Source organism: Cucumis melo, chromosome 4 (assembly GCF_025177605.1).
Source record: "Cucumis melo cultivar AY chromosome 4, USDA_Cmelo_AY_1.0, whole genome shotgun sequence".
Classification (NCBI taxonomy): domain Eukaryota; kingdom Viridiplantae; phylum Streptophyta; class Magnoliopsida; order Cucurbitales; family Cucurbitaceae; genus Cucumis; species Cucumis melo.
The window spans coordinates 16,127,085-16,154,414 of record NC_066860.1 but is presented as its reverse complement, the minus strand read 5'-3'; the positions used below and the strand labels follow the sequence as shown (position 1 = coordinate 16,154,414).

Here is a 27,330-nt window from a genome sequence, read left to right as displayed (position 1 = left end):
CATTTTGTCATCGCAATTGTAATAAATAGACAAAAAATGCCAACTCTTGTAAAGTGAACGTTGAACGATCTTAATGGACTTCTCTGCAAAATTTGATTTGATTTAATTTCGATTTGCATAAAGAATTGTAAAAATTCTAAAAAATAAAATAAAATTATAAAATAAATATTTTTATTAACATTCAAATGAGTAAATATGCCTTTTTATTTATATGAATCACATTTTATTATAAATAAAATAGCCGATGTAAATTACAATAAAAGGAAGCTCGGGAATTCGAACCGTGTGTTTGCTGCAATGGAAATTGGCGGGGGATTATTCCTTAAATCCTTCATCGTCTTCCTAAAACCCTCAAACTCTCTTCGATGCAGCTCTTAGACATGAAGTCCCTCAGAACTATTTTCTATTCTCGAAAGCACTTTCTCATTTCCTCATCTTTCTCTTCTTATAAAACATCCCCCATCTCCTGCCGGTCTTCCCTCAGCCCTAACTCTTCCCTCTTTCACTACGCCCCCCGTTTCAACACCGCTCACCTTTCGACCGATGCCCGGAACGGCGATCCCCTCGCCGGTTCCGGTCCAGAAAATGAAAAACGTCGCAACGTTTGGTCTCTTTACGGCTCCGTTTCGAGTAAGCTTACCACTCAAAGGGTCGGAAGCAGTAGCGATGGAAAAGAGCCCGAACAGAGCCTTGGAGTTCTAAATGGAGATGGGGCAGAGGATTCATTGAACGAGAAGACTTCGGAGAGTGTGAGGAAAGTGGGTTTAGATGATAAGTTGACTTGCAAGACGAATTCGGGGAAGCTTGCGGGATTGAAGAAGAAGAGTAAAGTTTCTTGGGTTTGTTCGGACTGTGGGCATAGTGAGGGGCAGTGGTGGGGAACTTGTCAGTCCTGTCGAAAGGTTGGGACAATGAAGCAGTTTTCAGTGGGGAATGATAGTGAAGGGGGGAGTCGAACATGGCTTCCAAAGCAGGTCACTAACGTGAATCCTATGCGGTTAACAGATGTGAACCGAGGGATCAATGCTCAGGATTGGAGACTTCCCTTGTAAGTTATATTTTCCAACTTTATGTTCTTTTATCTCTCTTTCGTACTAAAAATGCATATCAAACTCATTAGAGTAGTTCCAATTAGAGTGAGTCTAAGCTTAGCGTTCTTTTAATCCATTATTGCCTTTTAACCTCGCGCTTGATGGAGCTCGGGGTAGTGTAGTGAACTCTATGGATTATAATTTATAACATTATATGAACGTATTGGATATCCAACGGTTTGGGGGGATATATTTTTTTAGCCATCTTAGATGGATGTTGATAGGAGGGAAAGTTTATGTCTTTTCACCTTGCTTGATGTTTAGGCCTGGTCCCTTCGGAAATGAAGTGGCAAGGGTGCTTGGTGGTGGGCTGGTGCCAGGTTAGTTCAAACTTCAAGTTTTATTTTACGTAGTATTGTGATTGTGCTTAATACTTGCCATCTAGTTATTCTTTATTTTACTTGCTTCTATGTAAAATTGTTTGATTCCTGTAAGACGAGGCTATGATTTCTGTTTTCCATCTGTCTGATTCTCTTTTATCCTTAGTAATCATTAATCAACCGAGGTTAAAAAATGTTTTATTTTTGTAAAACTTGTACTTCCACTCAAGACAGGCAATGGATCTTTATCAAGTTAATTTTTCATCTGCATGACGATAATTTATCTCATAGTAGGATATGCTAAGCTAAACTAGATAGCGAGCACTAGCCTTTGATTATCATGTATAGTATCTACTGAGTCAGGTATGTTTATATTCATATGAAGTAAATCTCACCTTAATTTATATCATAATGATTTATATGAATCCTTCATAATTTTGAGGATTGTAAGTTAAAATGTTACCATTTGTGATTTTGGTTTTTTAATATATCATCCTCTAGATTTCCTTTGAAAAGTTTTTTTTTTTTTTTTTTTTTTTTTTTTTTTTTTTTTTTTTTTTTATGTATATTAATATCTGCATCTTCCTGGGTTTAAAGGTTCACTTGTTTTGATCGGTGGTGACCCTGGTGTTGGCAAGAGTACATTGTTGTTGCAGGTATGAAGACATGTAGACCCCGATTGATTTGGTAGTTATTTGAAGTTATATTTCATTATTATCTTATTATTTCCAATTTTTTTGTTCATGTTGTCAAATCACACATTTGATTTGAAGATTGCTGCCATTTTAGCTGAAGGGTGTGGCGAAGGTGGATCAAAATCCGTTGTTTATGTCTCTGGGGAAGAGGTAACCCTCCTAACAGTCTAAGATAGTAAGATGGTTAATTTTCATCGTTCTTTCTAAAAATTCTCCGAACACGTCTAGGACTCTTGGTGAGTTCCTTCCAAATTCATGTACCAATGTCCTTTCGCAGAGTGTGGAGCAAATTGGAAATAGAGCAGACCGATTGAAGATTCAAACCGAGAATCTTTTCTTGTATTCAAGTACTGATGTTGAGGTGCGTCATGTACATTTTCTTGCTAGTTTTGTTCTGGTGTTGACTTCTTCAACTCCTGCCTACCTTTCTTTTTTTTTGTTTACTTGGATTATAGTTATGATTCACTGGTCTAGAACTCTAGGTGATAGGTTGATCTACATTAAAGATTTAGTGTATTTGATAAATCATAAAGGATAGGTAGTCTTTTCAAATGTAAATGTGCTAAGTGATGGAAGATGTGAAATTAATTAAGATTTTTCCTTATTTCAGGATATATTTGAGAAGATTCAGCCTCTATCTCCTAGAGCCTTGATCATTGATTCTATTCAAACAGTTTATTTGCAAGAAGTAGCTGGAAGTGCTGGAGGGATTACACAGGTTAGAAACATTATTCTACCAAACATGTGGTCTAGGTGAAAACTTTTTTATGCTTGTGCACTGCTTCACCATAATCATACAGTGAATTTAGAACTATATGATTCTCTCAAGGCTGAGATCTTAAGAACTCCAATCTTGTCAGGTGAAGGAATGCACCTCAGCCTTTCTCCGTTATGCAAAGACAACCGGCATCCCCATTTTATTGGTAAGTAAAGCCAACACCAATTCATGTGTATTCTGTTGTTTGGATGGAATCAACTGTACAGACTTGTAGTGTAGTGCTTGATACAATAAGTCCACTATTGCTTTCTCCGGTACAAATTTCTTTCTTAGCTTTTCAAATCCTGAACCTCCGAAATTTTATAAACTATAGCATTTCTTAAACCTGTAGTTATTGTGAATAAAGTGTCATCTTTGCGTTTTGAAAGACTAACCTGTCACCCATTAAACATTCCTTTCAAGTTCTTTCATATGAAGCAAGAATTACAACAATCTATCTCCAAGTTAGGTTTGGAAGAAACTCAAGATCACCTTTTCATTTTTTTTTCTTCCCTTTCATTCAATGGCTTTCTGATCTTGACGTTCCCATTTTAACACTTTTGGCTGGCTTACAGTGCTTATATGTATCATTAGTCTCCTCTTCTCCATAGTAGAATTTTTCTTGGATTAGAGGGATTGTATTTTTTTGTGGGTTCATTTTGCGTTTGTGGCCTGTCTTGGTGCAAATTGTTCACTGTAAAGTTCAAACGTTCTTATGACTATTAGGCTTCTTCTCCTTCTGTTTTATTTTTTTTGTTTTTACTGCGGCTTCTTTACCCTGGCTGAAGTTTCCCATCATTTTTATATTTCATTTTTCAATGAATATTTTCTTATAAATTAAAATATTTCCTTTAGTCGTACATCAATTCATCCTTCGTTTCGATGATGGTAGACATTATGACATATATGCTTTTTGCTCAAATACTGTTTTACTAGCTATGGGTTTCTCAATTCTCTGATTTTTCCATAAAAATCGGTGGCTTGGGACCTTCCTAACAAGATGGAAGGTCAGTTTTGCTTACTGTCCTTTAGATGAAAGTAATAATCTACCTATTGTTGTATTGGTCTAGAGTGCATATTAGTGTAGCTACCACCTCAATACTCGACCTGTTTTTCATTTCAACTTTTGTATCATTTATCATCTTCCAAAAATTGCACTATTTCGGATCTTTTGGTGGGATCTGAGAATCCTGTGTCTTTTTCTTTCGGGTTGAATTGTAATTTGACCAATTGGGAGATGATGGAGGTGACCTCTCTTCTTTCCTTGCTTGAAGGGTGGTCATTTAGGGAGAGGAGAAGGTATCTTTGTGTTTGGAACTCTAACCCTAGTCGTGGATACACTTGTAAGCCTTTGTTAAGGAGTTGGTTTTTTATGTGGTCTGGAGGACTAAGGTTCCTAAAAAAGTTAGGTTCTTTATCTGGCAAGTCTTGCATGGTTGGTTGGCTTGTTAGTAGGAGAACTTTGCTTGTCAAGCCTTTCTATTCCATGCTTTGTTGGAAGGCAGTGGAAGATCTTGATCATCTTTTTTGGGATTGCCAGTTTGTGTAGGCTGTGTGGAGCACTTTCCTTCAGGAGTTCGGTGTTAACTTTGCTGGTTTACAAAGTGTCAGAGCGACAATCGAGGAGTTCCTCCATCCACCCTTTAGAGACAAAAGGGGTTTTTTTTATCGCTTGTCGGGGTGAATGTTGTTATTTGGGACATTTGGGGTGAGAAATGATAGGCAACATTTTACTTAGTTGGTCTCCTTTTTTCAATGGAGGTGTTTTGTTGGACTGGTTTTAGGTGTTGTTTTCATTAAAAAAAGAGTGATTTTGAAATGGCTAAAATCACTTGTCATGTTTAAAATTACCCAAAAACACTTCTTTAATCACTCAAACCAATTCAATGTTTAATTTTACATTCTTGAACACAGTTTCTACATAGGAATGGATTTTGAATGATCAAAAGCCTTTTTCGAGTGATTTTGGCCATTTGAAAATCGCTTCCAAGCATGTTATTACTCTCTCAAGAATCTCGTATACATACGTTGGTTTTTGTATTTCTATGCGTATTTTGGAAGCAATCTTTTCTTTATGCATGTGGACCTATGTATGCATAGGTATGTGTTTGGAAGTAATATACACATGGATATGTTGATATATTTCAGATTGGACATGTGAACAAATCAGGAGAAGTTGCTGGACCTCGACTTCTGGAGCACATTGTGGATGTTGTACTGTATGTGGAAGTGGGTACATGTACATCCCTTACATTTTACTTCGATTTTCCTTTCTTTTTAGCCGTTCATTTCAGACATATTATCATCGGCTTTGTCAGATGACTGATATTTACTGACTCAAGCCTTTGGGGCTTGATTTTTCAATAATCTACCATTGTACACAAACCTTTTCTTGCTAATCCCAGTACTTCCACAAGTAATTTATTTTTAGGTACACTGTCTCATCTCTTACTAATTTCGTCTTTCCATGCATGTATATTTTCTTTCTAATCTGTCTCCTTTTATGTAGTGCATTTGTTAAGTTTATAAATATTAATGCCACCCTTTTGTTTCCATCTAGAAATATGTACTTGTAACTAGATCAACGACCTCTTTGAAATATTAGAATCAAGCAGTTATCTATTTATTTTTATAAAGGAGCAAAGTATTTTATTGCTAATTTCACAGTTTTGATAGAGGCACTTCCAGTTCCAGACCTTTAATTTGATTTAATGTCTTCATATGACTACAGCCTACAGTACGTGGGTAGTGTAAATAATTCACATGTTCTTGAGTTGTTCCTATTATATTATTTACTTCTATAAAGTATTTAAAAGTGATTTGTGTGAAAGGAAAAAAGAATGAAATAATGTGTGGAATAGGGAGAGAAATGCTCGTTGCATCGGCTACTACGACCAGTGAAGAACCGATTTGGATCAACAGATGAGCTTGGAGTATTTGAAATGTTGCCATCAGGACTGGAAGTGGTGTCAAATCCAAGTGAGATGTTTAGAAGGGATCACAATGGAAATTTAAATTCAGAGCATTTGACAGGACTTGCTGTTGCAGTGGTCATGGATGGAACTCAAACCTTCCTGCTTGAAATTCAGGTGCTTCGATCCAACCCCTCTCTTAAAGAAAAACCACGTTCGAATGTTTTCTTATTGAAAATATCTATTAAGTTATAATTACTTATTTAAAAAAGAAATCTATTATTACTTATCGGTCTCTAAGCTAAAAAATAGTGTTTATAGGTCTCTAAAATTCAAAATCTTTTTTTGATAGGTCTTGAACCTTGAACCTTTAATTTTGTGTCTATGAAGTTTTGTCATATTTCATATATTTTTAAAGGTTTACGATTTTGATAGACACAAAATTCAAAGTGTCCTATTCAATAAATTGAAACTTGAAGTTTAGAGGCCTTAAAGAATCTTTCAGATACAACGTTTAAGGTCATAAAGCTTGTTGTTTAGTCACAATATTTTAGTTTTGTAAGCACGTCCTTTTATTATATTTTTTACTTTTCATTTTTTGAAAAAAAGCTCATATTTACTTTTTAATTGTATTAGAACAACTTTTGAACATTGTGAAATCCTCTCCATCTCAATAATTTATTGGATTATCCCAGACTATCTTCGTGGTTAGAAATTTTTTTTTTCTTTTCAGAAAGGTTATTCTCTTTTATTTGTTTGCGAATTTATGCGATTGTGCTTTCTTTGTTGTGAAAATTTTGAATTATAAACTTCTCCAAATGAATATTTTCATCTTTGGATGGCTTAATTTGCCTTAAATTTTCTTTGATTATTTAGCCATATTTGATGATACTCTCGTTTTTATTAATTAACCATATCAAAGCTACTTATTTCTTGTTAAAAAATTTGGATGGCTAAATTTATAATAGCTTCTGTTAATTAAAAAAGAGAGAGAGAGAGAGAACCATTAGCATATTTTTAAGGCAGAAAATAAGTTGTAATAACCCTTTTATTGACCTCCAATCAACATATACCATTTTCGTTGCTAATAACTCGATCATTCTCATTTTGATCAATTGTTACGTTAATTTTCTAGGCATTGTGTTCGTCCAGTTCCTCCTTTGTTACACACGTTAATGGGATTCAAAACCGCAGGGCTGATATGATCATATCGGTATGTTGTTAAGTGAATTATTTCTGGTAAACTCTGACATCTCGAGTGCCAACTTTTTGTTTTTTTAAAGGCATTCAACAAACTTTCTCATACTAATTGCTGTTTATCCTAGTCTATAATTTCCTCACGGACATGCAATTGAGAAATACGGCCTTCATTTGGTCTGAGGCATTACTTTTATGCATTCAGATAACAATGACGTTTACTCGAATTAAAAACTTATGGATCTCATTTTGATGAACAATTTTACAGAGTACCAATATCAATTTTATTGAACTTGAACTATAGAGCTTCTGAAATTTAGCTATCTATCACTTTTGTTGCTTGTTTGATTATTTCATGTTTAATTTCTTATCCTTCCCCCTTTAACATTCCTGGTTTAATATGAATGTTTCTACTTTTCATTATTTTGAACTTCCTTCGTCTGCCAACTTGAGCATTGCTTGGTGGTTGCAATTTTATATACTAGGGATAAAGAGAGAAAAGAAAGAAATCTTTATAATTTATGATGTTAATTGTGAAATTGGTTAACTATTTATTGATTAATTTTTAAGTTCATCTTATGAATGGTAGGTTCTCATGAAGCAAGCTGGGTTGAAGCTACAAACAAATGTGAGTTGACAGCTCTCCTTTTTTCTCCCCATCTAAAAATTTTATTACTCTGCTTTAGTGGAGTTGATGTTAATCTTCCCTCATTGATTGGTAAAAGTTGATGGATCTGCTCAATTATTGTCCTATGATAAACAGCAGTTATATTTCTTACTATATTTCTTTCATACCTCTAATAGTCTGAATATGTCTCGCTTTATGCTTTATTTGTTTTGTACTTTGAAATTACAGGCCATATTTATAAATGTTGTGAGCGGGGTGACATTGACAGAGACTGCAGGAGATCTTGCCATTGCTATGGCAATTTGCAGCAGGCATGTGATTTCAACTAATTGCACTTAACTGATAATCATACCTTTTACAAATAACTTTTTGGTTTCTGTCTCTCTAACATTTAATTTATTTGTTGTCACTTCAGCTTTTTGGAGTTTAACATTCCAAATGACATTGCATTCATTGGTGAAATTGGCCTCGGCGGCGAGCTTCGCATGGTAAGCATTCTATTTCGGCGCTATTACAGAAGTTTTGGCATGCCTTGTACAGATCATCTAGTTTTCAGTCTACCATAAGGGCTGTTTTCAAATTTGTTTAATGAAATATCAAATCTTCATTAACGTACAGGTGGGTAGGATGGAGAAGAGGATCAATACTGTGGCCAAATTGGGTTTCAAAAGATGTGTAGTACCCAAGTCAGCTGAAAATTGTTTAGGAGTGGTAGGGTTGGGCAAGATGAAGCTCATAGGTTGCACAAATTTGAAAGATGTTATCAACAACGTTTTCATGGTAAGAGATGAAGTTACAACTCCTTCAATGGCTAGTTTTTAGTTTTGTTCTTTTTTGGCATAAAGATACAACTCCTTCCAAAATGAAGTGGATGTACATAAAATGTATCCTTTAAGTCATTCAAACAAGAAAAGTTGATTAGGCCAGGCAAGTTATTTACTTGATGAAAATTTATGACAGTTCTTATATTGGCATGAATTTAATTGCATCAATAGTAACTTCAACGTTATTTGGTCATGAGTTTGGTGTTGGGATGAAGAGAAGTGATTTATAGCTCCCTATATTCCTTGTAACTTTCTGTTCTTTCTTGTTCTAACATAGCTTTGGGGAGCTAATTTCAAAAAATATATATGTTATTTTATTGATTAACAAATGTTTTACAAAAGAGAGCTCTAATAAGAGTTGGGAACTGGGAATTACTTACATCAGTGAAAATAAATCAAAAACTAAAGAACTAGGAGAAAAATGCTAAATATTTAGATTAGCAAATGGCTTCAGATTGTCTTGTGAAGTTTTTTTTGTCTTTGTTGATCATATCGACTTGTTTGGGGTTCAAGAAAGTTGGTTGGTTGGTAGAAGACAATAGTCTTGCCCACGTTCTATCAGTTGTCACAACTTTGTTTTGCCTCTCAGTTATTCGCTGCACATATATGAAGCTGTTTAATATATTTTTACTATGATGATTAATTAACCATTTCTAAAAAAAGTAACCAAATGAGGAACACAAAAGCTTCTAATTTTAGACTTATTACATGGAATGGTACGTAAGCATGTTCTCCATTGACTGGACCAACAGTGAAACCCGTGTATCCTGCCATTGCACCATGAATGGCATTATGTGCCAGAAGGGTACAATATATGTTATCTGATGCATTGCTTGGAACTGCACGAATCATATAAGTAGGATCTGCAAATGAAACAAAAATGTTATATGCTCAGTAGTCTTGTTCAAAAGTTGGAAAAAAATTGCATGAAGATCAGAAGGGGGTGTCTATTACCTATGTATTTTAGATTTATTAAAATGTTCCCCTTCCCCTTAAAGTGATCCTGCAACCCATAAAAAGTTGTTAGTTTAAGTTTTAAATTACATTATCAAAACAAAACAATTTTTTCTTTTAATTTTTAAATGTAAGTGAGAAACAAGGACGAACCGTAATTTGTTGGGATAACCAAGAACCAACATCTTCATGTAGCTTATTTCCAGAAGCATCCATTTGGTTTTTGTCTTTGGAAATAAGCTCTTGCCCTGCACCTTCAGCTATGACCATAACCATGTGACCTTGTTCTTTCAGGCAGTGTTCAATATACTCAAACAAACCACCCTCTCCTTCTAGATAAAAGTGTGACTCCGGTATCAAACAACAATCTACATCTCCACTAGCCAGCGTCGCATGCATAGCTATAAACCCTGTGGAATTCAATATATATTGTACAATCAGTTAATAATAACATTCAAAGTTACAAAATCTCACACCAACTAGTGATGAGTAATGAAGTAATGTAATTTGTTACCACTATTGCGTCCCATTAGCCTCACTACACCAATACCATTCTCATTACTTTCGGCTTCAACGTGAGCAGCATCAATGGCACGTTGAGCTTCTTCTATAGCAGTGTCAAAACCAAATGACTTGTCTATGACCTAAAAAAGAATTAAGAAATTAATATATGAATTTGATATATAATTCATTTCATTCAAATTATAAATGAATTAACATATAAATTTAGAGCATTTACTGGAATATCATTGTCAATCGTCTTTGGAATTCCAACTACCGACACTTTGAGGCCACGCTTTCTAATTTCCTACATGAATGAAACCAGCCATAATTTATAACACATCAAATTAAAAACTCTTTAATTTATAATATATAGTTTATAGGTACCTCGTAAATAGCAGCAACTCCTTTTTGAGTTCCATCCCCTCCAATTATATAAACCTAAATGCAGCCAAAACACAAAATAAATTTAAGATTGGCTATGAACAAGTGTTTACTATTAAATACACATTATCTTTTCATCTCAAAACGAATGGATTATGATCGTTGAAATAACCAAACCTATTATCTGTTATACCTACCTGATTGATTCCCCTGTGTTGAATGCTATCAACAATCTTGGATGTATTGTGACCACCTCTTGATGTACCAAGAATTGTGCCACCACGTTTATGAATGCCGTTCACTGACTTTGGTGTAAGTGAAATTGTATTTTTGCTATAAAATCCTTTATACCCTCCCTGAAAAGCAATCAAATTTATTTATTCATATGAAATCAATGTCAGTTAATTAATGATATTTAACTAATTATGTAATTAGAATATGTTAAAGTATGCAAATTACCTGAATACCAACGACATTGTGGACTCTATACATATGATGCAATCCACATACTATTTCTCGAATCACGGTGTTAAGGCCAGGACACAAACCCCCACATGTTACAATGCAAGCATGTACTTCTTGGGGTTCAAAAAACACCTAAACATATATAATAATGCATTACCATTCAAAATTAAGGTTTGGAGCAAGGAGAGGTATGAACAATAATTAATATATCAGTAACCTTTTGGCGAGGTCCAGCAAGTCGAAAATATCTCCCACACTTTTGAGCATTCTTTCCAGCAACAATCTATGGGAAACAAAACTAACACATAAAATTAGAGCATGCATTTCCATCTTTTATCAATTTAGACCTTCAACTTAATCAATCAACTTCAAACCATCCATTGTATTATATTATTTTTATATACAACTTAACTTATAATAATTGGGTGCTTAAATTGATGTAAAATTTATGTAAGTTTGAAGTTTAATTTGATAAATTTGTGAAAATTTGAGTTTTAGATTAATACACAACCTAACCATTAGCTTGAGGTTTAAAAAATTATTAAGAATAAGTATAGAATTAAATCACTTACGTTTTGAGCAACAACATCATCCACATCCACATAGTATTGGCTAATCATTCAAAAAAAAAAAAAAAATCGTTAGTAAATATATGAATTGATGTAATTTTTAAAAAAATATTAAAGATGAGCAAATATAGAAAACATACTCAACAGTGGAATAGGCAGGATGGTTATGTAATGGATTTGAATGTGCCTGCATACAACATACAAAATATTATATATTTCAAACGAGACAAAACACACAAAAATTTTGAAACTCAAAAAATTTGGTTACTAATGATGGGAGGCAATATGTTGTAGTTAAACAATTATTATATTATGCAAAATTGATATATATTTTTTAATGAGTAAACAAAGAAACAAATAACCTTGAGATGATGAGAGGGCAGATAATGGGTGAAATGAGGAATGTCGTCCAGAAGAAATTGGAAATGATGATCGTCGCCGGTAACCATCGTCTTAGCCTTGAAGTCGTCGTCGAACCAATGACACCATAGACAGTGAGTGATGCCACGGAAAATAGAGTCGTCGTCGGAGGAAGAAGAAGAAGGTGAAAACGATGAGAAGGACGAATATTCCATGGTCAGGTTTCTTTAATTTGGAACAGATTAAAGTTTTGAGTTTCAATTTCAAGAGAAGAGGTTGTATGATTATGGCGCCAACCTAACCGTAAAACTCCCAAACGAAGGCGATGGCTATTTATTAGGATGAAGGAAATTTGGAAATCCAAAATCAAATAGGATTTGTAAATAATACCGTTTTAATTTCCCGCCATTTATTTTCTGTTTTTCCCATCTCAAATCTAACAATAATTAATTAAAAGTTTGGTGTAAATTATAAAAAATGCACTAACTTTATGGTTCGGATAAAAAATGCTCATAAATTTTCAAAAATTAAAAAAATTAACCTCAAATTTTTAAAAATGATTAAAACATATCCTTAGTAAAGTTTTATTTCAAAAATAACTCTAAATAAATACTATTAAACTTAAAACATTAAAAAAATAATTATTAATCCAATTTTTACACCAAATTTTTTAGCACTCAAGACAAAAAACCAAAATCTTAAGTTAAAACTACAGTTTTTCATCAATATGTCAATATTTTTATTAATATTTTCACATTTTCATGGGTTCAATATTGATATAAATGGTGAATCGAAATATTTTCATTACATCTTTAAAAAAATCCACGAACCACAAAAAATAAACCTAAAAATGACATTAATATAAATATAATATTAATAATAGGAAAATTTTTCATAAATGTAGTAAAACATCAAAATATTTACTGCCCGTATAACAAAATCAAAAAGTCCATGAAGTCGGCTATTTCTTTTAATATTCCAGGTTTGCCCTGTACAAATATAAAAGATTTATTTTTTATATTTTTTAAAGTTGTTATTTGTTTGCTCAATATTGTGCGCCAAATATAAAAATAAAAGATCTTGAAGAAATCGTTGGGATATTAGATAGAAAGGTTCAAACGATCGTGTACAAAATCTAAACGATTGTATACCAAATCTAAATGATCGTATACCAAATCTAAACGATTGTATACCAAATTTAAACGATTGTATACCAAATCTAAACGATCATGTACCAAAAATTTTTTGAAAAAAAAAATCGTTTAGATTTGACTATCCAAATTTAAACGATCAAATCTAAACGATCGTATACCGAAGAATAGCCAAATCTAAACGATCATGTAGCAAAGAATTAATTTTGAAAAAAATGGTTTAACGGTAATGTAGCCAAATCTAAATGATCTTGGTTGTACCACAAATATATTACGTGTGCTAAGTGCCATTTAATCGCCAAGGGTCTCACAAAGTTCCAAAATAAATTTTTTTCCTTAAAACATACTAAACAATAGTTAGTCAAATAAAAAAAATCTCACATTGATCAATTTATCAAACTATCATTGTGTGTTAATAGTAAGAAAGAAAATTTATTTGACAATTAATTGTATGTTGATTGCAACAATAACTACAGAGATTGACAAAACCTAGCACCTTTTTGGTTTTATATTTCAAAAGTAGCACAGAAAACTCGTGATTTTGTTTTCCTTGAGGTCAATCTAGATCGAGATCGACCACAAGATTCTTTTCAAACTAAAAAAAAAACTATTTGAAGAATTTATCTCGATCTCTCTCGGCTGAGTGCATCATCGAGATTGAACTTTAATTTTGAACTAATTGGCCTAAAAATGACTAACTCCGAGGTCATATACTACAAAATGCTTATGTAGTATGAGCTCGAGGCCATCTCAAGACAACTTTGGCCTGGGATCATTGACGTAATTGCTTAAATTGATAATATCATCGACATAATGCTTATGCATAGTATGATCCTGGGGTCATCCTTGGGAAACTTTGGCTCCAAATCATTGACATAATTGCTTAAATTGACAATATAATTGACATAATGCTTATGTACTATGATCTTGGAGCAACTTTGGCCCGGGATCATTGACATAATTGCTTAAATTGATAATATCAATGCTTATGCTTAGGGTGATCTCGAGGTCATCTCAAAACAACTTTGGTCCTGAATCATTGACATAATTGCTTAAATTGACAATATCATTAACATAATGCTTATGAGAGTATGATCTCGGGGCCATTTCGGGGTAACTTCGGCCTGGAATCTATTGAAATTTGTTGATGAACTATCTTCTATAAGAGGGCATCAATTTTTCTGCACTTGTTAAAGAAATGAAACAAATCATACAACTTACAACTACATTTTTGTTAGAATAGGAAGTTATTTTGTTTCAACAAAATAACTAATAAAAGTCTTGTAGCCTTAAGTAGAAAATATACATAATAAATTCAAGGAGATGTAGTATGAAAAATATGTTCATTTGTCTTGAATCTATTTTTCCATGTTGAATAAAAAGATTTTTACCTTTGAAGAGTGGATGTAGGCTATGTGCTGAACCACTATAAACATCATCTTGTTCACTTTTCTCATCTCTTCATCTTCCATTAAGAAACCCCCTTTGAAACCTTTTTTTTTCTTCTTCCTTTCTCTTTCGGTGAACCATGCCAATCAAAGAAAGAAATATAATGAAAGGAAAGTTGACAGCTTGTAAAGGAGTTGAAAAGGTAAGAGAAAATTAAAAGGGCAAAAAGTAACTCTGCATTTAAGTTTCCACTTTTACACTTGTCTCAAGGTTGTTTTTACAAAGAAAGAGAAACTTTATTTTACAATAGGATCATTGACGTAATTGCTTAAGTTGAAAGCTAGATGCATCTTGGGGCCACGATGGCCGTTAACCTAAATTATTAATTATGCAATATTAATTATTAGTTGATTAATTTAATTATTAATTATGCAATATTAATTTGCGTAACAATTGGAAAAATCCAAGGTTTATTTGTATGATCGATCAAATAAGACTTTAGAACACCTAATTCCTATATATAATATTTTAACACATGTATACAATTTTGGTATTGATGTTGAATATTTAAAACATATTAATTTGGTGTTTGGAATATAATTTTCATATTGATCCTACAAACAACAAAATCGTCAAAAAATAGTAAAATAGATAAATTAATTATCCTTTGTTTTTCTCCATAAATGATTTGTTTAGCCTAAATATTTTGTAGTTTGGACATTTCTAAATAAAATAAAATATTTACAATATATAGTATCATTTTCTTTTATTTCTGTATATCCATATTTGTCTATCGGCAATTAATTTTCTTTTTTTTTAAAAAAAAAAAAAAGCAACGGTTAATTACCAAATCGTCTTCTCCTCTCACAGCTCCTCTCGTGCAGCTCTCTTCCAAATCCCAATTCTTCCCTCTTCCACAACGCCTGTCCTTCCAACTTCCCTTCAATTATCGATTATTGCTCTCCATTCTCCAAACGTCTCCTGATCTCTAAGCTTCTCTAATCTTTCACTACTTGGTTCGGTGGTGATCCTGGTATTGTGTTAGAGTGCATTTTTTGTTGCACTTCAAGATGTTTATGTCCAGGTTAGCCTTATCTTAACACTTCGAGATGATCAATGTTCATGGTTTTCTTCGAAATTTCACTTGAACAATGATATATTTTCCTGCTTTTCCCTCTCCCCACCACTTGCTATAGACTTGAAATTTTTTTAAATGTGATATGGTAGTTTATGTCCATTGTTCATATTGTATATGCATTAATTCTACCATCATTGTTCATAATTCTGGCTTTTTAATCATACCATAACTACTCTTTGTGTCTCCTTAGAAAACAAACAAAAAATCTATTTTGATGCTTAGGTCATGACCTTTCACTTATTCTGCCAAATCAGGGGTAAAAGGACTCTGAAATGGCAAAAGTTCTACTTAAGATTGCACCAGTTCTTCCACGAAATCCCAGTCTTTCTTCTTATATATATTTTGTTTATAAAAGTTAACAATAACTAAAACAAAGTCATAAATTAATGTCACATCAACTCAATTGATAATAATTGACTATGGTAGAACTTCAGTAAAACCCTAGATTAAAAGTTTGTTTCAAAAGAAGTTTAAAAACGAATCTTACAAAATTGGTTCTGATGAGCTTTGAAATAGATTTCCTTGCCAGTGTCTTTTTACAAAAAGGAGGAAAATCCTTATCAGAGTAAATTAGTTTGAGTTTACAAACGAAAGTAATGATTGTGATGTGATGACTGTTCGTTGGACTGATTTATATGTTTACACTGTTTCTTTCAATTCCAATAGTTTTAATACACTTCAATATCATCTGTAATAGTGCTTTCGAAATGTGAAATGATTATAGTTTACATAATGGTATGATTGAGCTTCGAGCTTGGATTATGAAACTCTCAAGGTTTGCGTGGCTGAATGTTAATTTTGAGTTTAGTAAGCTTGCAGTCCATCTGTAATATCGTTAGTGGTAGTGTTAGTGTATATTTTAATTGCCATGATATGAATTCTAACCTCTGAAATAGAAAGAAGAAATAGACAAAGTAGTTCATAAAAGGTCATCACAATTACATGATTGCATTCCTCGTGATTACACTTAAGTATTTTACTCAATGGAAATTATTTTATTTTTATTCTTGGCTTGAGTTTAAACTTCCGGTCACCCTATTGGCTGTGAAGTTGGAGAGATAGAAGGAGATCCTCTGTATTTGATCAATTCTCGTTGTTTCTTTTCTTGACAGCATGACAAAAGGATGGACCACTTATTACAAAACATGAAGCATGGAACAATCCAAATTTCAAAAGGGTAAAGGATACATAAGACTTTATTTCCATATCAGCATCCCAAAAAACCTGGCTGATGGATGGTTAGATGATACGGTCTCAAGCTAATAGCATCTTTCATCTCTTGGACATACGTACTAGCGATCCCCAGATACTTATTTAGCAGCTTTAGCTAATCTGTGTGAGGTAGTGCGTTCCTTCACTTGACTATTTTAACTTCTTTACATTGTTCTCTTCTACATGGTTCTCTTTTCTAAAACTACTTACCAGTTGGACCGAAAGATTTTTGTCGTTTTGCTCATCACTGACATGTTTAGGGTGCAAGAAACTCGGTTGGTTGGTCGAAGACAATAGCCTTGCCCACATCCTGTCAGTAATTACTACTTTGTTTTGTCTCTCAATGATCCGCTGCAAATGTAGGAGCAACATAAGATTGGTCTATATTCAGGAACTAGCCCTCTTTCCATACCAATAGACGAACGTAACTTTAAGCAACTATAGGAAAGTAAAGGTTTAGGATATTGAGCTTACATGAAATGGTATGTAAGCATGCCTTCCATTTACTGGGCCTACTGTAAATCCAGTATATCCTGCCATTGCGCCGTGAATGGCACTTTGAGCAAGAAGGGTGCAAAAGATGTTATCTGATGCAATGCTAGGAACTGCTCGAATCATGTACGTTGGATCTACAAAAGTAAAAAAAAAAATTTAAAAATTACAATAAGTAATATGTTTGTGTGTTTGAAGAAAAATAAAAATTGCATGATAGAGAGGGATAACCCAGGCTACCTATGTATTTGAGATTTATTACCATCTTCCTCTTTTCTTTGAAGTAGTCCTAGATTAACCAAAACTCATAGTTAATCTCCATAATTAGTATATGCAAGCGAATGATATATATATAATATATTTTTTTAGTATTTAATATAAAGGTAGGACGAACTTTGATTTGTTGGGATATCCATAAACCAACATCCTGGTGTAGCTTATTTCCTGAAGCATCTTGTTGATCTAGTTTATGTATGCTTTCAGACATAAGTTCTTGTCCAGCTCCTTCAGCTATCACTATAACCATGTGTCCATGTTCTTTTATGCAATGCTCAATATACTCGAATAGGCCTCCCTCTCCTTCAAGATAAAAGGGTGACTCTGGTATCAAGCAACAATCAACATCTCTACTTGCGAGAGTTGCGTACATTGCAATAAACCCTATATGATTCAAGACCAAATAAGATTGGTTAAGGAAAAAGATTTTTTGTCACAAATTCACACCCCAACTAGAGATCAAGTGGCAAAATCTTACCACTATTGCGACCCATCAATTTGACCAACCCTATACCATTCTCATTACTTTCTGATTCAACATGGGCAGCACTAATGGCACGCTGAGCTTCTTCCACAGCAGTGTCAAAACCAAATGACTTGTCAATGACCTAAAAGAAGAGGAATGGTGGAAAGGTTTAAATATGGACTTGATGGTTCATGCTGCTACGTTAATCAACAAGTTCACTAATATTTACAGGGATGTCATTATCAATAGTCTTTGGAATTCCAGCTACGGCAACTTTGAGCCCACGCCTTCTGATTTCCTGTATAAATAAGAACCATAATTTATATGAGATCAAAGCTCTTCAATCTTTAGATATTCTACCAATTTGCAAATAACCAAACCAATGTGCATTACTTCAAAAATGGCAGCAGCTCCTTTCTGAGTTCCATCACCTCCAAGTATGTACACCTGAGACCCAAAATGAGGGTTCAAGAGACTCCAAACCATTATTTATGTATTTGTCAAATACTTTCAAGTGTTGAATAAACAATCTTTTAGTTATTGATGGCTTCAAACCTGATTGATGCCCCTGTGTTGGATGCTGTCAACAATCTTGGTGGTATTGTGACCACCTCTTGACGTTCCAAGGATGGTGCCTCCACGTTTATGAATGTTGTTCACCGACTTGGGTGTTAACGGAATTGTATTCCTTGCATAGAAACCTCTGTACCCTCCCTATATATTAGGTGAAATGATTGCCCTGATTAGTGATGATGTTAATGGCGATGAAGGATAGTGAAAAGGGTACATAATCACCTCAATTCCAACAACTTTGTGGACGCCATACATATGGTACAATCCGCATACTATTTCTCTAATCACTGTATTAAGACCAGGACACAACCCACCACAAGTTACAATACATGCATGAACTTCATCGGATTCAAAAAACACCTGAAAAGTTTTGGACCTGGATTAAAATCCAAAGAAACTAAAGCAATGATGGCAAAACACTTGTAGGGAAAAAAAACATCTCGTAACCTTTTGACGAGGTCCAGCACGTCGAAAATGTGTCCCTCTCGGACTGTTATTATGAACAACGACCTGTTTCCAACAAAACCATAGGAAAATCAGAATAATTGAATCCCAACTTCAGGAAGTAGAACTTGATCACTTACATTTTGAGCAACAGCATCATCCACGTTAACAAAATATTGCCTGAAGAAAATTCAATTCTCATTAATATTTGAATTGGTGTCATTCCCAAACAAGAGAAATTGTGCATCAACCAAACACCAAAGGAACATACTTAACCGCAGAATAGGCAGGATGGTCTTGTAGAGGATTTAGATTAGCCTGTGAAAAAAACAGACAAGGTTTCATTCTTTATACGTCCATAAAAATGAGTAATTTGAAAATTGCGAAGGGAGAGGAAAACAACAAAAACATAAAACATATACACTCACAATCAAAGCAGAGTAAATACTAAAGTGAAATTTAACTTTTTGACCATGATCTTGTGGATTACCAATTATTTTAATTACTTTAAACATTGAAGATAATTCCATATATGGTAAGGTTAAAAAATCAGACTCAAACATAACAAAAGGAGGAAAAGGAAAAATTTTCTCAATATAACTCAATGATTGAGGCATTATAACAAATTTTTGCAACTACCGGAAGGTCAGGGAGATAATCAGTCAAATGAGGGACATCTTCAAGAACATAATGATAGTCACCACCAGTCAAGGAATCTCCGAGAGCGTCTCTACCATTCCCACCGTTACAATCCATCAGAGATGATCCGCAGTTCCGAAAGCTGGGGAGGTGATCGGAGGCAGGTGCTGAGAAGTCGACGGAAGTAGAAGAAGAAGAGAAGCTAGAAAAGGAAGAATCCATGGGAATTGAAGAAGGTCAAAGAAGAAGGAAGAAGAGAAGGCATATTTGTAGACTGATCAACAGGAACGTCAGATGGTGGTGACTTTTATGAAGAAGAACGTCATGGTGGTGACTTATTGAAATGGAAAATAGTTACAAAAAGCAGAGTAGTGGTGGCTTCTAGAGGATTGGTGAGGAAGACATGAAAAAGTAGAAAAGTCCGAAAGAGATTGAAAAGGAATATTCTTGAATCTTCCGTGGTTCTCATATTCGTGCAGCCTGTGATTTTGCCACCTAGACCTACAGTTTCACGGATGGTGAGGGAACCTCTATGGGCTAATTTGTCAAATATTTTAGAAGGAAACTTCAATTAAAACTTGAATTAAGCACAAGGAGAAAGAGAAAGAAGGGTTGACTTTACAACTGATTTGACAAATTGATACATAGGTAGCCATTTTGGGTTGGAATTTTCTTAGTAGACCTCAGTTTCAAGAACATAGTCCCAACGGAAAATACATATCTCTATAGGTAATAAGCCTTTGGGAGCCCATGTCTGTTTAGTTTGTTTTTGGGAGCGAATACTATAATTGTGAGTATGTGACAATGATCATCATAAACTAAACTTTAGTGGTTGAACTCGGAAGAAACAAGTTTAGCCGAAGTAGTCTTATATTAAGCTTTAATCTCCTACCACCACTTAACTTGATAAAGTTGGAGCTGAGATAAAAAAGTTAGAACTCTCTTTTAAGAAATGGTTAGATTCAATGTACAGCCTTCATTATAAGATTTTTCTTGTCCAATATAGTTGGAGAGTATAGTTAGATTATATTGACTACATTTATTGCTAGATCAATATATATATTTAAGTTTAGAAAATAACAGGTGGAGACTCTAATATTTGAGAAGATTCTCGATGCCTTCCAACAATGGATTATATCAAGTTGACATTGATAATTTTTTTCTGTAAAAGAACTTAGTTTTATTAATTATTTTAGAAATCAGGGTCCGAAGTTTTTTTGGGGGAAGGATTTTTTTAAGAATAATAATAATAAAAACAACTATTTACCCTGAAAAACCACTAAAGGATAAAAATCCACTAAGTGTATATATTTTGCTCAATATCATTTATGACAATCTTTTTCTTATATATATATATATATATAGGGAGAGAAAAGGACCGAAAGCCTAATTATATTTTTTTATTTCCGTCTTGATGTTAAGAAAACTATATTTAAGGGAGTGACACCAATGGGCATGCTTGTGCTATTGGTCATGTTTCATGTTTGTTGAAGGAATGATGGTTTTTCATTTTATTTTATCTTTTTGAGAACAAGGAATGACGAAGTTGGGTTTGAGTTCCATTGTCATCTATAGATGATATATTAATATAGTATGATACAAACAATAACCCCTCCCCCTATTGTACTTTATTGTAAAATAAACGTCTAATTAGGTTCTTCAAAATATTATATACGAATATTTTAAGTATGTGACAAAAGGGTGTCAATAATTTGATTGCTTACATGGAGAGTTGAAAATAATGGTAATAATAAACAAAAATAAGGTAGTGTTTGGAATGGAAGGAGAATTATTCTCGATTCTTTTAATCAATTATTTATGAAAAATAAACATTAATTAATCATATACATAATAAATTATTTTAAATAATAAAATTTTTAGCTATATTTATAAATACAACGAAATGTCATAATTTGTGTGTGATAGACGAAGATAGATTCGTATCTATGTTTATCACTAATATTTTGATATATTTTGTAAATGTTTTTTTTTTTTGTTCATTTCATTAATTTGAAATAGTCCTTTTAATGGAGGATAACATAGTTTGCTAAATCTTGACCAAAAGTCAAAACCGCTACAAAATAAACCTCGATTCTTGATTTTGAGAATAAAGCTTTTTCTCTACTATTTCACCAGAAAAAAAAATTGAGTTCAATTAGTGCATTGCTTTGTTTTTTCTTTCATTGAATATGTTGAAGGTTCATTTCTAGAGTATAACTAACTTGACACAATAATAAGTCCTGTAGGTTAGAACAAAAGTGAACTCATCAGCATAATTTTGGGTGTATATGAGTTTCTGAGTTTGTGTATATGAGTTTGCACTGAGTTCCTATATATGAGTTTAATGGCAAGGGAGAAAGTCCTTAATTTTTAGTTGTATGGTTGATGTTTTTTAAAATAAAATTGATTTTGTACAATAATGTCTTATTTTGGTCGTAGAGAGAGTTGTGCTCAAACTAAATGGTCTAGGCAACAAATTTGAAAATAGAATAAACTTGTAAGTAGGGTGAAAAGTAAAAGGAAGATTATAATACTCCCACTTAGGGAAACTACAGCAAACCTTTGCCAATTTCATTTTTAAAGGTCATGGTATATAGAATTATTGAGTCATCTTGTTATTGAATAGGAGGATACGATAATTTTAATACCTCAACCTCAAGGATAGATGACTGAAAATGTGTACGGATTGATTTGATTTAAGAATCTATTAAGAAAATGATGGTTGAGTGCAAGTGTTCATCATCCACAAATAATAATATGGAAAATATTTGAAATATTGTATCATAGTAGAGTGTGTAAAATTCTAATTTAGGAGAAAAAAATTGAGTTAGAACTAAAGGCAAGTAATAAACATAGTTGGATTATGATTTTGTAATTTAAAATGTAAATTAACAATGACACATAATAAGGGATCCGGTTAGGTCTCCCCCATTATAACCTAGAGAATTAAAACTTATACCTTTTTAGTCGTAGGTGCGAGTCTTATATCTCAAGTCATTGACGTCTTATGCCGAGTCCTTAATTATTTTTCGTATTTTCTTTGTGATCTTCGTGTATTGTTCCTAACCATCTCAACATTAAGACTCAAACTAACAATTAATTTGTTTAATTTCACATGATATGCCATAAAATCAACAAATGAAATAATATAAGGAAGTGAGTGCAATAAAATTCAAAATCTATCAAGTTGGACTATCCTTTTAAGAGAATTATCTTTGAGTAAGCCATGGATTCATAGTTCGAGTCTTCGTATACCACAATCATACTTTAAAAAAAAGCATAACCGACCAAACCAAAAAAAAATTGGACAACATAAAATGACTCGAAGCAAGAAGTATTTTTATCTTTGCTAATTTATGATCCCTTATAGACAAATACACAACAAAGTGAGGTTCATCTTGAGACTTAAAGATTTTTCAACCTTGGATGCTCATAATATTCTAGTTTAAAACCTTAGTCTTAAAGGATTCTCGTATATTTTTTATGGCCCATATTTTAGGACTAAATTGCAAACAATAGCCCTAAATTTGCCATTTCTTTTAATACTATTACTTTTCTTTTAAAAAAGAAAAACATGCACTTTTTATCTGTATAAATGTTTCAAAACTACTGCTAATATATAGATTTATAAGAATATTGAATGAAAGTCGAGACTGATAATGATGTATTGGCGGTGAAATTGAGACTTGAATATAACCACATCGTTTTAAGTTTTTGTCACAATATACTTCTGGATTTGTACTCCAATAATTTTTTTGAAACGTTTATTAAAGAATGGAAGTGATGTTCCAATTTTTTTATAGAATAATAATATTGTTAAAATAAAGAATTGACAAGGTTAAAAAAAGTTCAAAAATTTTTATTTATTTATTTTTGTAATTCTGCATATCCAATTAGTGTCACGGATTAAAAAAAAACTAAATTATATTCATAGCATTGATAGTAAAATTGGGACAAGGTAATTACACCTAACATCCACATGCCGCAAAATTTGTAGTTTAAGAGATGAGTGACATTCCCACCAATATGTTGTTTATTATATACAGACTCTAATGTTTAGGTCAAAGAGTGAAAGAATATAGTGCATTTAAGGTTTCGAGAGTTTAAAATGGACATACTTCTGAGAGTCTAGCAAGATAGAAATGACAACATTGGCATGAATGTAGGCTTCCAAATTTAAATTCAAGAATTGACTAAAGCTAATCCCTTGAGTTATTTGGTCGACATGCATTTGGCATGCCTAATAAATCTTATTTTTTAGAGTTAATTGGATTTAGAACTAAAGATATTATTTGGATGAATTCATGTGTTCTATGGACAAAATCCTTCTGGTTTAAACCTATTTAAAAAATATATTTTCAATGGAGAATCTTTTCTTAGTCTCCATGTTTTAATGCATTTATAGTTTTAAAAATAGATTTCTTAGTTCTCAGTTTTACAAAAATGGACTTATTTGGTTGTTAAATTTTTAAAGTGTACTTTTTTATTGGGGAATTGCCAAAAATAGGATAAAATTTTAGGGGTCAAAGACTTTTGGGATAGTTTTTGAAAATGAAGTTTTAGGACAAATAAGGTGGTGAAATATCCAAATTGCCCCTAATTATTTTTCCTTCTCTTCTCTTCAACGTAAACAAAAAAAAAAAGACCCATTTTTACATTCGTTCTTTACGCGCAGTGAATAAAAGTTGAAACTTCTTGCTTCATTTCTTTTATCGCAGCAAAAGACAAAAACCAACACAAAACCCATTCGCGTTGAGCTTCTACTTCGGTGTAATCATGCTACTCTGATGTCGTTCATCGCTCCATCAAGTTCCTGTGTTGTTCGGTGAATTTTTAGATTTTTTTGTTATTTTTCCCATTGAACTGTGTTGTGTTATAACTTTTTTTCCTTCTTTTATTGGTGTAACATTGGAATGTTAAATGTTTAAAAGCATGTCAACAAGTTATTTGTTATTTTTTTGCATCTCGCAAACATCTCGTAGGTTCTTAAATTCAAATGCTTAAAATCCTAGATGAATTATATACCTGTGCCTATGTGATTTAGGGTGCTTTTAGCTACAGTTTTTTGCATCTTGCAATCTTGTAAACATCTTGTAGCTTCCAAACTTTAAATGAGGTTGAATTAGTCGTATACTTATTTAGGGTGCGACTATGCATGTCTTATTTAGTTTTTAGCTACTGTTTTTTATTCTCGCAAATAAATCATACACTTTCTTTTATGTGATATGTCAACTTCTAAGTTCAAATCAATTTTTTTAGGAACTAAAAAGCTTAAGATGGTTTAAGGATGTCATATGTTCGGAGTTTAGTGCGTCATGGTGGTTCATGGGATGAAGGACGAAGAAAATATGAAGGAGGCATGTTAAAAGGCATTGTTGTCAATAAAGAAATAACACACAAAGATTTACATGATGAATTATATGACCTGGGAGAAGTTGACCTTACATAGTTCGACATAAAGATAAGATGCATATATGAGATAAAAGTGAAAAATGAAGCTCCTCCATTTGAGTTAAGCAATGACTGTGATTTAAAGTTTTATATTCTTAGTGAAAATCCATTGGAGGTTCCCCTATACGTATCATTTAAGCCTAGAAGCAATCAAAGCAAGAAAGTGTTAAACAAAGATTACAATTCTGTATTCGGGAGAAATCAAGTTCATAACTTAAACCCTCATCCTCCAATTGCAATGGGTACATTAGATGAGAATGAAGTTCAAGTGACGTTCAGATTGGCTTGTGTGATAACATGATAGGGACCACTTTGGTTATATAGGAATCATATGATTCATATGATTCAAAAGATGATATTTTTACATGGGAGTCAGTTGAGATGAACAATGAATCATTTGACATCCTACAACAAAGAGATGATCCTACAAAAGATTGCAAAGGAAAAGCTAAAGTTCACTATAGCTCCTCTAATCGAAAGTTGAAGACAAAAAGAAGTGATTGGTTCGAAGAAAGCTCTACAAGTGCGGAGTTGGATGTAGGACAAAATATTTTTTTGCAAGAAAGATTTGTCAATAAGATTAAGTGTCTTGGCAATGAATTTTTTTTTTTCAATTTGTAGTAAAAAAGTCTATAAAAGAGGTTCTTTTTGTTAGATGCATCGATAACGAGTGTGGTTGGAGATTGCAAGCGATGAGATTGAAGGATTCAAATATATTCAAGATTAAAAAGTATGTCAAAGTTCATTCGTGTTCTCTTGAGTTTTTGAATCGTGATCATAGGCAAGCAAAATCTTAGGTTGTTGAAGAATTAATAAAGGTAAAATTCAAGAAAACCGGTCGTCTATACAAACCACGTGATATCATAGAAGACATGATATGTGCGAGATACGTGCAAGATATGTGCGAGATAAACTATGAGGGCCTATGAGACTTACTAAACATGCATAGAATCACTACAAATGGATTAGGTGAGGCACCAATTTAATTTCAAAATAAATATTGAAAATTTGGAATGTGCAAAATAAACCATAAGGGCCTAAGATACTTACTAAACATGCATAGAGTCCAAACTAATGCATAAAGTTTGAAATGTGCGAGATGCGTGTGATATGTGGCGAGATAAGAGTCTAAAAGACTTACTAAAGATGCATAAAAACAATCCAAACTAATGCATAAAAAAAGTTGAAAACAAACCGATACTTTCGATAAAAACAGTTAATGCTTCATTTAAAAAATGTAATTAAACTTTTAAAACAATCCAAACTAATGCATATCCCTTCCGTTATGTATATCATCACCTCTCTCCTCTACTCCAATTGATGACCTAACACTTCTTCATATTCATTATTTGTATTCCCTTACCTCTTCAAACCAAAATTCTCAATGTGTCCATCCTTATGTGCATGTAATCTAAAATTATCAACTCACATTCAACTATTTACAATCTTATTAATAGACTTAAGTCTTAATTGTTCCGTCATTCTCCTTTCTTCTTACAAACAAACTATCTCAAATTAAATAGAGCAGTTCTTTAAACCTTTTATTATGCTTATTAGCTATATGGACTATTACATCATTCATAGTATTTCAAAATTCGAAGTTACAGAGAAACCTAACAAAAGTGCAGGTGTTAGAAAGTGATCAAAGAGGAAGCCAGAGTGGTTTCAGAAGCATTCATAGCGGCATGAAAAAAAACTCACTGGAGTCATTCTGCTGAATAAAGGAGCTTCAATTGCACTTCTAAGAAGCAACTAATCCAGAGTTAAAGAAGGGATCCAAAAAACAAGGAGCAAAATGCCAACTATATTACAAAAGTCAGATGTTTAGATCCCTGTAACAAATTAGATGACAGAATTGGAGTTAGAAGAAAGTTTCAAAGAAATCAAAATAAAGGAGCTTCAATTGCATTATCTTCAAAAGATCACCTCAATCATTTCCTATGTTAAGTTAATCGAAGTCATCTTACCTCATTTGATTGTGTAAATAATGTAAATAGTGAATAATTCTCTGTCCAAGTATAGACCTAGTCAATTTATCCTCTTGAACCCCCTATTCCTATTGCTTATTCCTCTATTTCACCAACCCTCTACTTCAATTCATTCCACTACCCATTTAAAATATCCACGGTTCTTCTTCACCTGCGCCATTACCTGATAGGAGTAGGATTCTTCCTAACAAACCTAAACCAAACTTTGACTAATCAGCAAATAAGTCGATTCCAAAATAGCCTAAAACAGACATTTATGGATGAAACTCACAAAAAATACTTAAACCAAATAATTAGCAAAAAATTGAAAGAGGGTTAAAGATGAAACTCACCGAAATAAGAGAAAACACTTAAAGTTGATCGAATGGTTCGAAAAGGAGGAGAGACGAAATGCACTAGAGGACCGACGAACGGCAAACGACGAAGAGTATCTTCAAACGTCATTGGAGCGGAA

The 27,330-nt window shown here is 33.0% G+C and overlaps 3 protein-coding genes and 1 long non-coding RNA gene across 5 annotated transcripts; 2 read left to right on the top strand and 2 right to left on the bottom strand.

Moving 5' to 3' along the window:
• The first annotated feature begins 252 nt into the window (after window positions 1–252).
• Window positions 253–8,617, top strand: LOC103489983 (uncharacterized). 2 transcript variants are annotated; one of them, XM_051084366.1, is made up of 14 exons: window positions 253–1,048; window positions 1,356–1,411; window positions 2,009–2,067; window positions 2,201–2,256; window positions 2,335–2,467; window positions 2,717–2,824; window positions 2,967–3,029; window positions 5,012–5,092; window positions 5,725–5,952; window positions 6,911–6,988; window positions 7,562–7,600; window positions 7,829–7,911; window positions 8,016–8,088; window positions 8,219–8,617. In XM_051084366.1, the coding sequence occupies exons 1-14, from the start codon at window positions 366–368 to the stop codon at window positions 8,420–8,422; spliced, it is 1,944 nt and encodes a 647-aa protein (XP_050940323.1). In that variant the 5' UTR covers window positions 253–365; the 3' UTR covers window positions 8,423–8,617. The 2 variants fall into 2 exon arrangements, with proteins under 2 accessions (XP_050940323.1, XP_008447567.2); XM_008449345.3 differs by having other exon boundaries at window positions 254–1,048; window positions 2,185–2,256; window positions 2,384–2,467.
• Window positions 8,618–8,861: 244 nt separating this feature from the next.
• Window positions 8,862–11,872, bottom strand: LOC103490090 (ATP-dependent 6-phosphofructokinase 6-like). The gene is made up of 13 exons (XM_008449457.2): window positions 11,660–11,872; window positions 11,438–11,484; window positions 11,301–11,340; window positions 10,946–11,011; window positions 10,723–10,860; window positions 10,461–10,619; window positions 10,267–10,320; window positions 10,118–10,186; window positions 9,893–10,022; window positions 9,532–9,788; window positions 9,379–9,427; window positions 9,133–9,287; window positions 8,862–9,020 (listed from the first exon to the last, which is right to left on the bottom strand). The coding sequence occupies exons 1-13, from the start codon at window positions 11,870–11,872 to the stop codon at window positions 8,862–8,864; spliced, it is 1,536 nt and encodes a 511-aa protein (XP_008447679.2).
• Window positions 11,873–14,987: 3,115 nt separating this feature from the next.
• Window positions 14,988–17,220, top strand: LOC103489981 (uncharacterized). The gene is made up of 2 exons (XR_537779.3): window positions 14,988–15,281; window positions 16,448–17,220. It is a non-coding gene; the product is annotated as an uncharacterized LOC103489981 (long non-coding RNA).
• Window positions 16,242–19,659, bottom strand: LOC103489982 (ATP-dependent 6-phosphofructokinase 6-like). Its single transcript, XM_008449344.3, has 13 exons — window positions 19,438–19,659; window positions 19,070–19,116; window positions 18,939–18,978; window positions 18,802–18,864; window positions 18,577–18,714; window positions 18,337–18,495; window positions 18,175–18,228; window positions 18,011–18,079; window positions 17,794–17,923; window positions 17,434–17,699; window positions 17,280–17,328; window positions 17,022–17,176; window positions 16,242–16,898 (listed from the first exon to the last, which is right to left on the bottom strand). The coding sequence occupies exons 1-13, from the start codon at window positions 19,657–19,659 to the stop codon at window positions 16,698–16,700; spliced, it is 1,593 nt and encodes a 530-aa protein (XP_008447566.2). The 3' UTR covers window positions 16,242–16,697.
• Between the last annotated feature and the right edge of the window lie 7,671 nt (window positions 19,660–27,330).